At 22.5% G+C, this 15,631-nt stretch overlaps 4 protein-coding genes across 4 annotated transcripts; 1 reads left to right on the top strand and 3 right to left on the bottom strand.

The window, feature by feature from the left end:
- Nucleotides 1–708, bottom strand: SRAE_X000070500 (Hypothetical protein; the record flags this gene model as incomplete). The annotated part of the gene is made up of 3 exons (XM_024645080.1): nt 1–129; nt 188–473; nt 644–708. 3 exons carry the CDS (start codon nt 706–708, stop codon nt 1–3), a joined length of 480 nt encoding a protein of 159 aa, XP_024510574.1.
- Nucleotides 709–1,646: 938 nt separating this feature from the next.
- SRAE_X000070400 (Astacin-like metalloendopeptidase) lies at nt 1,647–3,296 on the bottom strand (the record flags this gene model as incomplete). The annotated part of the gene is made up of 2 exons (XM_024645079.1): nt 1,647–3,143; nt 3,192–3,296. The coding sequence occupies 2 exons, from the start codon at nt 3,294–3,296 to the stop codon at nt 1,647–1,649; spliced, it is 1,602 nt and encodes a 533-aa protein (XP_024510573.1).
- Nucleotides 3,297–7,222: 3,926 nt separating this feature from the next.
- SRAE_X000070300 (Ankyrin repeat and KAP P-loop domain and Ankyrin repeat-containing domain-containing protein) lies at nt 7,223–11,271 on the top strand (the record flags this gene model as incomplete). Its single annotated transcript, XM_024645078.1, has 2 exons — nt 7,223–7,453; nt 7,501–11,271. 2 exons carry the CDS (start codon nt 7,223–7,225, stop codon nt 11,269–11,271), a joined length of 4,002 nt encoding a protein of 1,333 aa, XP_024510572.1.
- A 35-nt stretch (nt 11,272–11,306) lies between these two features.
- On the bottom strand, nt 11,307–14,217 carry SRAE_X000070200 (Glycoside hydrolase, family 31 and P-type trefoil domain and Galactose mutarotase-like domain and Glycoside hydrolase, superfamily domain-containing protein; the record flags this gene model as incomplete). Its single annotated transcript, XM_024645077.1, has 2 exons — nt 11,307–11,698; nt 11,745–14,217. The coding sequence occupies 2 exons, from the start codon at nt 14,215–14,217 to the stop codon at nt 11,307–11,309; spliced, it is 2,865 nt and encodes a 954-aa protein (XP_024510571.1).
- Nucleotides 14,218–15,631: the final 1,414 nt, after the last annotated feature.

The following is a 15,631-nucleotide window of genomic DNA, read 5'->3' as shown; positions in this document are numbered from 1 at the left end:
TTATGGAGAATTGTTAACACTTAATGCTTGACACATATGAATAATTTTTTTCTTTATTTCCTCTTTTTCTGTATTATTAAGTCCATCATTAATAATTTCAAAGGAATTTAATGAGACTTTATTGTAATCCTTTAAAAAAAAATGTAATATTATAATTTTCTAATAATTTTTATTAAAATAAACATACATCAATTTGAAGGAATGGGCCTTCATCATCTTCCCGACGAATTCTGACATGTTCAACATGTAAAACTGTACTATCATCATTCTCCTCAGGAATGATGGGCATTTGAGGTTTATTATAATTTCTATTACGATATATTCTATTTTGTGTTGAATTGTCAGATACTTCCTCATGACATATTAAACGTGGTTTGGGAATACGATGATATAGTACAAGACAATTTATAAAAATATTTGGGACAATTATAAATATCAAAATATTGATAAAAATAAAATTTCGCATTTCTGATCTAAAAATATATAAATATTTATTGTTTAAAATAAAAATATTTTAAGATTATATAAGTGGTTAAAGTATTTTAACATTTATATATACTAAAAATATTTTAAATGTTTCGAATATAAATAATTATATGGAGTTACAATTGAATAAAAAAAAACTTTTTGTTATATATTTTACCTGCAACTTAAACTAGAAAAATAAAAATGAAATAGAGAGGACGAAGAAGAAATTAAATAAAACATATATATATATAACATACATAATTACCTTGACAGTTGAAGTTGATTATTGTAAACAGATAAAAGTTAAACTGCAAAAGTAATTATTTTTGAAATGCAATTATGTCATTTTACATCAATTTTTTGAATGAAACCTATTATAATAGTATAAAAGAAATTTATTTTTAAATTATCAAAAAATATATATCTTTATAAAAAAAATTAGTAAAAGTATATTTTATCAAATGATAATTATTCTTTTTATTCTAATTTTGCTAAAATTATAGTAATATAAAAGTATATGTTCAAGAAAATTTATATATAAATAAATTTATAATAAAATATCCTCTTTTTAAAAAAAAAATTTAATATAATAAAATAATAAATATTTGTAAATTTTGAATTAGAAATTTATTAATTATTTCTTTATATACAGATATATTTATATAAATCATTTAAAATATAATATTTAATATATTTTAAAAAAAATATACGTAAATAATCATTTTAATTGCAAACATATAAAGGTTTTAACATAAAATAATCTTTGTTAATGAAAAAAAATATATAACAAAATTTCATGAGTAGATTATAAATATCTGTATTTTTATTTAAAAATAAAAAGTGCTATAAATTGGTATTAAAAATTTTTTTTAAAAACTGTTATATTAAAATAGATATAAAAGTTTTTTTTTTTGCATAAGTTTTTATTGAAATAATGTTTAATTATTTATAAAAATAATGTACAATTATAATTTTACAGATTAAAAAAAATTTAATTATACTTATATATATTAAAAAAATTTAAAAAAAATTTAATAAAAATAAATTTTAAAAATATGTTAAACAAATTATTATAATGAAAGAATTTATTAAAAATTGTTATTTTTAAATATAATATTTATGGAAAAAAATTTAATAAATATTGTTATTAATTGTTATATAATTATATTTTTAATAAATTAACAATAGCCACATGCTTTGGGACAGTTCTTACGCATATAGCTAAGGAAAATTCCTTCACAAAATCCAGAAACTTTCCATTGTGAGCAAAAATGTTTTCTATCAACACAAATTATTTTTGTTGTTAAATTTTGGATAATTGATGAAGGATTGGAGGTTGTTGATGTAGTTGTGAAAGTTGTTGGTATCGTTGTTGATTGTGTTGATTTCGTTGATGTTGTTGGTAATGTTATTGAAATAATTGGTACAATTCCAGGTAATGTTGGTTCTGTTGGTTTTTTTGTTATACTTTTTGGTGTACAAAATCCACAAGATTTTTGACAATATGTACGCATAAAATGTTCTGAAGTAATACAATATCTAGCAGTAACAAGTTTATCACAATCAACACGAAGATCTTCACAAATTTCTTCTGGTTTTGGTGGTAAAGTTCCACAATATCCACATGATTCTGGACAATTATCTTTCATCCATGGTGCATTTATATTACACCATCCTTGTGCAGCTAGAATATTACAATCAGGTCGTTTATTTTTACACTCTACAACAGGTAAAGGTGGTGGTGATGGAGATATTATAGGTTGTGGAGTTACTGGTCGTGGTGATGAATTCATTTTTATAGTTGTTGAAATTGTTGTTGCTGGTGGTGTTGTTGTTGTTGATTTAATAGTACCAACTAATTTATCATCACATTGATAAAGTGTATTTATTTTAAATGTATCAACTTTACTAAAACCATCTCTTTGCCCTATTTGAGCACCATTTTTTTTTGGTAACATTGTTGGTTGACCATTTTTACTAAATGCTGTTGAACCATAATGCATTATACTTCCATAATCATATGATGTTCCAAGTGCTGATATAACACCTTGTCCATATTTTTCAAATTGATTAGCCATTCCATTCATTATATTATTCCAATAAATAGTAATATGTTCATCTCTATCTGTACGTGATTGTTCATGAAAGAATCCTACAGCATGCATCATTTCATGAATAATAATACCTTTTTGTATACATCCACTTCCAAGTGATAAAACTTGTCTATTTCCCATTCTTCCAACCATTGAATAACAACCACGATCTGGCATTATATAAACATAATCAGTATCAGTATTTTCTTTTGGAACCCATCTTATACAAGTATGTTTATTATATTCTTCCATAGAATTAGCTATAATACTTCTACTATGTGGACTATATTGACTACTTAAAACATAAGGAATTCTACCATTTTTCCATAATTGATGTTTATTTTTAATAGCATTACGATGGATATCTTTTGAATTTGGATCAACTCCACCATTAACAAATGCATTAATTGTTGAAGCATTTATACCAACAATATCTCCTTCAAATTTATCATTACTATAAATAGCTTCATTATCCCACATATAATTATCATCTTCTCCTATTTGAGCGTCAAGTTGAGCACCATTAATAAAATCATTTGGTGTTAAAACTGTAGCATATTCAGGTATACTTTTATCAAAATACTAAATATATTAATAAAAAAAAGAAATTTATTTATAAATAAAACATACAAGTTCATCATCATTTAATAATTCTTTTAATGCAGTATTATGAATATCTAATGATAATACTAGAGAAGATGAAATAAATAAAATAAGAAAAATAATTTTTACCATACCTATAAAATAATTAAATAATAATAATAATAAAAAAAAGTGAATATATTTCTTTTGTTATTAAAAATAAAATAAATCAAAATAAAATAGTGAATTGAGTTATATATTATTATAAATTTATATATTTTCAAAATACTTGATTATCTTAAATATAAACTATAACGCAAAATATATTTGAAAATGAATGGACATTGAATTTGATACCAAAAATTTTATTGTTATTTTGATGTAATTTAAATAATAAACACTTGAGACTAGTAATATAAAACAAATATGACATAAAAGGTGTTAAGAAGAATGAATTTGTTTTAAAGAAATTTAAGGTAAATTCAATGAAAAGAAATATAATAAAACTATTTGCTTAAAAATTATCTTTAAAAGATTATTTTTATATCTATTTTTTTTTAATAAATATGTGTTAATGTTTTATATATAAATAAATATAAACGTGATTATTTTTTAAAAAGATTATTAATTATAAAAAATATTGACAAAGGATAATATTTATAAATAATTATTAATAAATAAATATAATAATAAAAAAAAAAAGATATATTTTTAATGATCAAAAAATATTATACATTATAAATGTATAAGAATTAAAAAATTTAAAATTAACTTTCCATCTTATAGTAATATAGATGGTATTATTTAATCACAAACCTCCTCATGTCTTATTGTTAATCACCTTTCAAAAGTAGCTAATCAAGTTTTAGATTGTATAATATATATTTCTTGTTGACTATTGTGGTCAGTCATCTTTTACTGACAAACTATCATTTTTTTATTTTCTCTTGTCTTTTAATAATCTTTCTTTTTTTTTTTCTTTTTTGTTTCACTCTTAATACCTTTAATATCTTCAATAAGATATATAAAAAAAATACAAACTTAAAATTAATCTTAATAGAAGAGGACTTATTATATTATGGTAAAACTTTTTATACTATGTAATGTCACTAATCTGTTATCTTTAATATAAAATATATAAATAATATACTTTAAATAAAATTTTTATATCATTATGCTTAATTTACCAATTGAACAAAATCTCAAGTGGGATATTGAAATATGATAAAAAAAATAAAAAGTTTTCTACAATGATACTATATATTTTATATTTTAATGAATATTTAAAATAAATATATAATATTGAAGCATTAAAATGTATAATAAAAATCTTTTTTTAAATTGTATCAATTTGCTATATAATTATTATCTTTAGTAAAACTTGACAGACATAAAAAAAATTTTATTATCATAATATTTTTTCTTTTAAAATAAAATATTTTCTAAAAATAAATGTTTTTTTTTTCATTTAAATAAACTTAAAGAATTTTAAAAAAAATATGTTATATAATTCTTTCTTCTTATATTATTAAAAGATTATAAATGAAATAAATAAAATTAGTAGTGTTAATCTCATATAATTAAATTCTCATATTATACCTTTTTTTTCTAATGCGATAAGTCACTTTTTAAAAATATAAAAAAACTTTTTTATTTCTATTTTTACTATGTAAATATCACTTTTTACAAAGTTTTATACTTGATTCATTATTATATAATAATTTTATTTATTCTTATCAATAAGTTATAAACCTGATTCTTGTCTAGTCATTTAAACTTATTAAAGTGAGTCATTTAAAGATTATGTGACTAAATAAAAGTCTAGATAATTTAATAAAAAAAAAATTATTGAATCTTTTGTACTTTCTTTTATAATTTATTCAGAAAACATAAATCACCATTACAATAAATAAAAGAAAATACATTTTTTAATTAGAAAAAATAATATGTTTTTTTAATTTTTAAAAATAACATTAAAATAAAACTATTTTATCAATAACATTTTGTTAAAAAACAATAACTAATCAACTTTTTTAATAATATTTTTTAATAAAAATAAAAATGTGAAGCTAATATTTTAAATTAATTATATCACAATTTTTTTAATATAAAACAAATGCATTGTAGAAAAATGAATCATAATTTATTCTACTAAAAGCATATTTATTAAATATATTTTTAAAAAAAATTGTGTTTAAAGGTTTATTGAAATAAACGTAATTTCTTTTTATAATTAATCATAATTTGTATAAATAATAATATTTTTATGCAAAAAAATATTGTTTATATAAAAATATATTTATTAATTAAAAATTAGATGAATGATAAGATAATGGAAATAAAAGAAATAAAGAAAAATCTTTGTTATTATTTTAATAATTTTTTATTCTTTTATACTTTTCTTGAAAAAAAAAGTTCTTTAAAAAAATTTAAGTTATGTCTTAAGAATTTTTTCAACATTATTGTTATAACATTTTGTATTTTAAAACAATGGTTTTGGCAAAAAAAGAAGAATGATATTTAGATAAAATATTGGATAAAATATTATTTTTATTTAATTATAGAATAATTAAAGTTAAATAAAAGAGATTACTAGATAAAGAAATTTAATTTTTAAATTTTTTAAAAGGATACATTCCAAAAACATTTTTTTTAGCCTATATTATAGGTTTTTTTTGGTAACATAAATAAAAATAAACTCCAATGATAAATTATTTTATTGCCAAGTTTTTTTTTTAAAACTTTTTTAATATTCTATTTTAACAAATGTTTAAATTTTAACTATTTTATAACAATAAAAGCTTTAAAAAGTTTGAAAATGAAACTTTTCATTTTAAATACTTTGTGCTTATATATTTATGTTTATCAAAATTAAGTATATTTGAAACTTATACATCATAAAAATTTTTTCTTGTATATAAATAAATTATCAAGACAAATTTATAAAATGATTTTCTAAAAGAATGTCTTTAAAATAAAAATTTGCCATATAATAATTTATAAATAGTATAATATTACATTATATAAGTTTTTAAAAATATAACATATTGACATTAAAATAGCTTCATGTCTAAGTAGTATTTTTATTTTAATTTCTTTCATTTTATTTATATTTTTATTATAATTTTATATTTTAATAAATTATTTTTTATATAAATAACTTTAAAAAATATAATATTTTTTTTTAATTAAAGTTTTAATTTTGGTATATGTAAGTGATAAAGAAATGATTTAAAATTACTATTTAGTTGAACATAATTATTTTAAAACAAAGTATGTCTATTAAATTGAAAGAAGTTAGTGCAAAGCATTGACAAATCTAACTGAGGAAGGGCAAAATAACAAATTTTAAAAGAAGTGTAGTTGAAGTATTTAATAGTAAAAATAGTCTCATTTTTACTATAAAATTCTGTTTCAAATGGTTGGCAATTTATATTTTTTTTTATGAAGTAAATATAAAAAAAAATGAAATATTTTAATGTATCAAAATTTTTATCATTCTTTGTATTTTTATATCAATTACTAAATTCTTTTCTTTTTATTTTAGTATAATATTTTTATATTATATCTTTTTTGAATAAAATACCTTTTTTCTTTCAATAGTATTTCTCTCAGAGAAATAAGTGTATATAATAATTGCTTTTCAATATTACATTATATATATATATATAAACTCAACTTTCTTTTATATTTAATTTATATTTTATTAAATTGCACTTTTATAACAATTAATTGGAAAAAAAAAAGTACAGTATTGTATTGGAAAAATATGCCAGTGATATAAAAAAATTTTGTACTTTAATTATTTTAAATTTATTTCTAATAAAATTATATTGCATATTTATTATATTTCCAGTTATTATATAATATAAATACATTATGTTTATTTATCAAAATAATTTAAAAATAAAGAATAAATAATAATCCTATTTGTAATGTTATTATAAATTATCATAATTTCCTTATTACAATTCAAATTTCCAATTATTATTATAACCCATTATTTTATTGTTTAAATTTTCTATTATATAACAGTACTTTTTTTTCCTAACAAAAAGTCACACTACTTTTTTTTTACCATGTTACAGGAGGCCAGTGAAGAAAATTTGGATATTGAGATGGCTCTTAGAGCCAACAACTCTAACTTAACAATCACTTCACTTTCTCAAATGACAAATGAATTAACTGACATTGCTTTAGGTGATATAATTGCACAAAAAATGGAACAATTTTTTCTTGCAATTGAAAATGGTGAATCATTTCCTGTTGAAAAATTAAGAGAACATCATGTTAAAAATTATACTAATAAGGTATTTTAAATATAATTATTTTTTAATTGATAATATTTTAAAAATAGAAAAAAGAAACTTTTTTAATTGCAGCAGCAAGATATGGTAATTTAGAAACATGTGAAATTGTTATTGATGGTTCTGATGTTCATGCTAAAGATGAAGATGGATTTACAGCATTATTAAATGCCTGTCAAAATGGTTATCCTAAGATTGTTAAGTTACTTCTTGAGAAAGGTGCATATGTTGATGGAACTGATATGTATGGATGGACACCATTATTTTGGGCTGTATATAATAATCATATTGAATGTATTCAAGAATTACTTGTTTATTCACCAAGAGTTAATTTAGTTGAACCTGATGATAATTTAACACCATTAATTATTGCTTCAGCACGTGGTTATACAGAATGTGTAAAAATTTTATTAGATAATGGTGCTAATCCTAATTCAAGTGATAAATTTGGAAGTACACCATTAATATGGGCTAGTAGAAAAGGATATTATAAAATTGTTGAATTTCTTGTTAATTCCGGTGCTACTGTTGATAATATTGGTATGCACGGAAGGACTGCATTAATGTTAGCTGTAAAGGGCAATTATATAAAAACAGTTGACATATTATTATCAAGAGAACCAAAAATTAATATTGTTGATTTAGATGGTGTACCAGCATTAGAAATAGCAGCAAGAGAGGGTTATATTGAAATATGCAAATCTTTATTAGATTCAGGTGCTTATGTAAATTCTGTTGATAGATTTGGTAGTAATGTATTAATTGCTGCTGTTAGAGGAGGAAGTTTAGATATAGTAAAAATGTTACTTGAACGTCATGCTGATGTTAATCAAAAAGATTCAGATTATCGTACACCTCTTCATTTGGCTGTTGATAAAAATTTTGTTGATATGATTGTACTTATTTTAACAAAAAATCCAAATTTAGAAGCAAAAACAAAAGATGGTGATACACCATTAATGAGAGCCGCAAAAAATAAAAATATAAGAATTATGAATTTACTTTTGAATGCTGGAAGTAAAGTTTCAACAACAGATCAATATGGAAATAATTGTTTACATATTGCAGCAAAAGCTAAATCATTACAAATGATTAAATTAATATTAAGTAATCCATCAGAATCAAGATTATTATATTCTCCTAATAATTTTGGTGAAACACCATATTCAATTGATCAACAAAATTCAAATCCAATTCTTTCGCAAATGTATGGTGTTTTGGATAGTGAAGCGCAAGTTAATTCATTATTGGGTTATGAAATTTATGCGGATGTATTAGCAGATATATTAAGTGAACCAAAATTACATTTACCTGTTACAGTAGGATTTTTTGCAAAATGGGGAACAAGTAAATCATTACATTTACCTAAAATTAAAAGATCTTTAAGAAATTTTTCAAGAAGTTGGTTAGATGGTGTTGAATTAACGTGGTCATGGACAATAATAACATTTCTTTTTCTTGTTTGTACCTTTTTAACATTACCTATTACAACATTTTCAGCAATATTTCAAAGAAGTGATATAACTTATGGAATTTTATCAGCAGGAATAACAATATTTATATTAACTGTTATAGCATATCTTATAATGTGTTTTAGTAATGATGGTTCCCGTTGGTCAACATCAATAAAATCATCAAAAGGTTTTACAAAATTTGTTATGGAATTAAAATTAATATTATCAATAACAATGTTAAATGTTCCTTATCTTTCATCTAAAGAACTTATTATAGCACCAGTTACTTTTCTTTTTGCTGATGATCATAGATTGTCATATGTTGGAACAGAAAGAACAATAGCTACAATTTTATTAACATTACATAATGTTATTGAAAATCATTTTGGTATCATACCAACAAGAATTTTATTAGGAACAAAAAAAAAATTTGGTAAATCTACTGATCATAAATTTAGAAATTACTTAGGATTTCCTGTTATAATATTATCATTAGTAATATGGATACTTTTTTTTCTATCAAATTTTTTTTTAACTCAATGTATAATTAATTGGTCTCCTGATACAACAAATTCAGGAATATTTTTAGGTGCTGTTTTATGTACAACATTACTTCTTGTTATTGGAACATATCCATTTATACTTATAGTAAAAAATGTTTTATTTAATAGACGACAACGTAAAATTAAAAAAATATCATTTGTTTCACCTAAAATTGGTTTTGAAGCAACAATGGAAAAACTTAAAAATGAAGCAACATATCTTTGTGAACTTATTGAAGCTTTAAATTGTTATAGTCATAGTCAAGTAAGATTAGTTATACCAATTGATGGTATGGATAATCAAGATCATATTCATATGGTTAAATTACTTGACTCTATGCATTCAATTTTTGGATCTCATATAAAAGCAAATTTTATTGTTATTCTTGCTGTTGATCCATATGCTATAGATACACCTTCATTAGGAAATGTCAAAACATTTGAATTATCAAAAGGTAGTACAGCTCATGATTATATAAAAGAATATGTAACATTACCATTTTTTCTTCAAATACATGCATTAAGAGAATTACAAAAAAATATTGATAGAAGAAAAGATATAATAAGTTTTAATGATGAAATGGTTTCAAAGATAGAAACAATTTCTGAAATTGATGAATATAAGAAAAAAAATTATATAAATTCACCTCAATCACTTCATTTATCATCTTTAGGAACATTTCTTGTTGATGATGAATATTTTGCAACATTAGGTCCAACAGCATTAAGAAGAATTGTTAATTCATTAACTTTAACTGCTCGTCTTCTTCATTCTTATGATGTTAAATTTCAATGGATATCATTAGGATTTTGGATAAGTTTAGTTGAACAATGGCCATATCGTATGTGTTATTTAATTGAAAAATTTTCTATTTCTGAGGATGATTCTATGACATTGTATGATTTATGGATTTATGTAAAAGATCGTCTTCCAAGAAAACAAAATTTATTACTTCTTGATACTACACCTTCAGAATTTGATTCTGTTTTAAAAAAATCAACAACTGCAGTTGATGATCGTTTAACGATAGAAAAAGCTAATAGATATATTCCATGTACCTGTAATTTAGATCCATATTTAAGAAAAATTGTTAGTGTTGAGAAGGATGATGTTAAAATGGATGAAATGGCAGTAAACAATTCAGAAGCCATGTTAAGATATACTTCTAATACATTACTTAAAGATCCATCATTATGGAATAGAATTGATAAACCATTATATGAAATGACTATTGATGATTTTATTGAATATGTTGAATATCTTGATATACCAGAAGAAAGACTTTCAAAAATAACAAATGTTTTAAGAAATGAAAATATTAATGGAATTGTAGTTTGTACATGTGATATTAATAATTTAAAAGAAAAATTAAACTGTACAATTGGTGATTGGACATTAATAAGTTTATTAATTGAAACAATAAGAAGAATTACAAGTGAACAAATAACTAGAACTAATTCTGCTAAAGCTGCTGCAACAAAAGTAGCTACTGAATCAGTTGAACAAGCTAAAAAATTAATTGATCAAATACCAGGAAGTGCTGAAGAAGAAAGATTATTACAAAAAAAATTTTTAAAAGAACATAAACAGAAAAGTTTAGAAATTGTGGATGAGTATGGTCACAATGAATTTGTTATAAGAAAATTATCACAAAATCCTATTATTGCTGCATTAAATTTTCATAATAAACAGGATAGTATAGAAATGGATGATAAAGAAAGTATTAAAAGTCTTTTAGGTTCTGAACATAGTACACGATCTAATGAATTAGATGAAAAAGATCCTTATTCAGAAGTGAATAGATTATTATATAAAGATAAATAATATAATTTATACTTTTTCTCTAAAAATTTATCATATTATAAATGTTTCCATTTATATATAGTTGTTTTTGTATTTTTTGTTACTTCAGGATATTTGTTTGATGCTATTCCATCAAGGAAAGTTACATTTAATATTTTTGAAAATGGTGAAGCACTAGATTGTCCAATAATTACAGTTTTTGTTACATCATCAACTTTAAATGATTTATAATCTACTTGATATGGATAACCAAAAATTTCAATATTTTTAATACTATATCCTAATAATGTAGTAGTAAATTTATCTACTGTAAGAATTAGTGTAGAATCAGTATTATTACAATTGAATTGATATTTAAAATGTGAAAATGATGATGTTGTTTGAGTTAAAAGAATTTCTGAATTATCTTGATCAAAATAAAATTCACCAGATGCACTATTTTCATTATCTTAAAATATAAAAATTATATTATTTAAATATTTAATAAAACTTACCAAGAGTAATTAATAATGAATGATCATTATGTAAAGTACGTGGTAATGTAACATTACTTTGATATAATCTAGGTATAATTGCTCCACCTCTTATAAATGTTGGAGCATTATATGTCCATGGTGCATAAAATTCATTGTAACCTGAAGGTATTTGAAGACCATAATTATAATCATAAATAGAATACCATCCTTCAGGAATATCAGGTAGGTAACCTCTAACAGAAGTCATTCCTTCTGTTATTACAGGTATAACCATAAACTTTGGTCCCCACATAAATTGATGTCCAAGATCATATGTCTCTTCGTCATTTGGAAATTCAAAAAATAATGGTTTAACAACTGTTCCACCTTGTAATGATGAATAATAATGTAAAGAATATAAATATGGAATATATTTATATCTAAATTTATTAGCTTTAATTGTTGCAGATGTAACTGTTGGCCATTGAGCAGGATCTTGAGGTGCTGCACCAAGAGTATTGTGATTTCTATAAAATGAATGGAAAGCTCCAACTTGTTGCCATCGTAAACATAATTCTTCGTTACTTTCACCATTAAAACCACAAACATCAGAACCAACATATGTTATTCCAAACATATTAAATTCTTGAACACTAATAACAGTTGTTTTTAAGTCAGCCCAAAGTGCATTATTATCACCTAACCAATGTCCACCATGATTACCTGATCCAGCAAAAGTAGATCTTGAAAAAACAACATTTCTATCATTATGACCTCTTGATTTCTTAGCATTATCAATACCACGTTTTGTTGCAACTGTTTCAGACCACCCATAAAGATTTTTAGTATTATAAAAAATACCATTTCCATTCATTGTTGATCCAATCATACATAATGTTTTTGTAGATAAATATGTATTACTTCCATATTCATAAACATTATATGTTTGATAATTAGGATTATCATATTCAGAATATGGTCCAGTTAAAGGACATTTTAATGTTTCTAAACAATTATTACCCCCAATACAACCAGTATCTAATACTTTAGCTTCATTTGTTGAAAAATCAGATGGTTCATTCATATCAATCCATATTCCATCATAATTAACTTTATCCCAAAAATGGCCAAGTTCATAACTCCACCAATTTACTGTGTTATCAGTTGTATCTAAAAAGTCAGGGAATGCAACATGTTTATCAGGCCAAACGACACCAAGCATTATACTACTATTTTTAGTCAATGGATATAAATCATTTATTGATCGTTGAACTAAATTTGGATATAACCATGAAACAAAACTTGCATTTTTTTCAATTCCACGTCTAAAAACTTCATAATCAACTTCTATTGCTGGATCAAACATAAGAAAAGTTTTAATATTGTAATTTTGTTTTAAATTTTTTACATACTCTGGAAGATCACTAAATGATGAACCAATTGTAAAATCTTTATAACGATCCATATAATCAATATCAAAGTAAATAACATCTAATGGTATACCAGCATTAATATTTCTTTGAATAATTTGTTTAGCATAATCAAGAGTTTCATATCCCCATCTTGAAAGTTGAAAACCTAATGACCAAAGTGGTGGTAAAAATGGTTTTCCAATAAGAGAAGTATATTGTTTAATTACATCTTCAGGAGTTGGACCAGGGAAAAAAAACATATCAATTTGACCACCAATTGTACGGTAAATTAAATGAGGAGCAGGTCCTGTAACAAATTCTTGAGCATTTGAATTAAAAAAGAATACTCCATGAGCTTTACCATCAGGTTCCATAACTAAATAAAATGGATGAACACCATAGAGATTATGTCTATTAGCATCTTTAGAATCTGGTGCCATATCTCTATCAAAAAGTCCCCATGTTTTGTAAGTAGAAAAATCTCGTTTTATAGTATGATGAATATTTTCACCTAATCCATAAAAATTTGTTGATGGAAGATATGTTGCTAATTGAATAAATTTGTCACCAAAAAATAAACCACCAATAGATGTATCAAAAAGAATGCGATTATCATTTTTTCTAGAAACAGTAAATGAAAATATTCCTGAAGTATTTTGGGAATTAAAAACAAAACTTTCAGATGTTGGTAATGGAGAATTGTATAAAGGAACTGGTGGTACATATCTTGAAGTATTTGGTGAAATAGATATTTTAAGGTATTGTCCAATATTAGAAACTTTAACATATAAATTCTCAAAATTTTCTGAAAATGGATTTAATGGACTATTTAAATTTTTTCTAAGAATATAAGTATCTGATTGTTTTCCATAAAGACTATATCCAGTATTTTGCGGAAAATAGCATAGTGGTACATTTTTATCACTTCCATCATAAACTTTATCCCACATACAACCTCTACTAATACATTTTTCTTCACTTGCATTTGGATCAGGAAAACAATCTAATCTTGCATTTGGTGGTACATATTGACAGTAAGATATTTTAAATAATGCTTTTAATAATATTAAAAAAAATATCTTTTTTAATATGTGTAACATTATTATATCATGAAAAAATAGATGTATTTTGCTATTTTATATTTATATGTAATAGTATGCTATCGTTAGCTAATGTTAATGATAACATATTATTAATAATGATAAACTTGTTCATTTCAATTAAGATAATAAGAACCAATTTTATTGAAAAGTTTTGAATATTATATTTATATCAATTTAAAGATAAAAAAATGTATATATTAGTTTCAACCTGTAATGTTATATTAAAATTAATTTCAGCCGTTATGTGATTATTACCACAATTATGATATATTTTTATTATCAAACATCGTGGTATTAAATTATATATCATTTCGCAATAATTTTTAAGAATAGACACACATAAAGTCAAGTCTGTCGTCTACAATACATATGATAAAGGTTAATATAGTATATGTATTTTTATTAAATTGATAGTAATGTTATAATTGTTTGAAATAGCAAAAAAAATAAAAATAACTATTTTCTAAAGTTGAAAAGATTGTTTCAAAAAAAAAACACCATGATTATTTTTATATATTAAATACATAAAGTAAACAAAAAAATTATTATCAAAATGATAAGAAATGCACATATTTTTTTTATTTCAAAAGTCCAATTTAAAAAAATTAAATAATAAAATTAATAAAAAAACACGATATTTTTTGCGTACTATAATAAAAAACGAAGGAATAGATATTTAACGATTTTTGATATAAACATTTTATTTTAAAAATAGTATAATACATATTAACACTAAATGCAAAAAATAATAATTGTTTTGTATTTTGTTAGTTTTTATATATGAAAAAGTTTGGTCTACAAAGGTATTTGAAAAAAATTGACTTTGCAATATAACTTTCGTGGACGAAAAATTTAATTTTATGTCTATACACTAATAATGTTACAAAAATATACATATGTTAAAAAACTCGAATTTTCATAAAAAATTTCTAGTACGTGACTCTAAAATTAAGCCGTATTCAAGAATAAGAGATAAAAAAAAACTTTTTTTGGAAATTGAATCTAAAATTACCCTCAGTTGATAGCCCTTGAAAAATAATGAATTTTGAATATAATCAACGCTATACCAAATATAAAACTCGAGAAGTTGTGACGCTTCAAAGTTGAAGGCGAAAGTGGGGAATATTTTTTTCTAAATCATGACTTTTATGATAAGATTAAAAATATTAAAATATAAACACTTTTTCTAGATTAGATTTTTACGAGAAGTCGATTAAAGTTAATCTCATCTTTCTCTGATTTCTAGAACTCAAGATATAATGAAAAATGTGTCTTCAAAAAGTTTCAAGAACGAAGTTCATAACTCAGGTATATGAGCACCTAGAGCTTTGAAACCAGATGCGCTGTACTTCTCTAAGAATTCTAGGTATAGTACACGTTGAAAACTTTTTAAAATTTTCAGCCGTTCTTG

This window comes from Strongyloides ratti, assembly GCF_001040885.1.
Source record: "Strongyloides ratti genome assembly S_ratti_ED321, chromosome : X".
NCBI classification, from domain to species: Eukaryota; Metazoa; Nematoda; class Chromadorea; order Rhabditida; family Strongyloididae; genus Strongyloides; species Strongyloides ratti.
The sequence above is the reverse complement of the archived record's forward strand: the minus strand, read 5'-3'. Positions and strand labels throughout refer to the sequence as shown.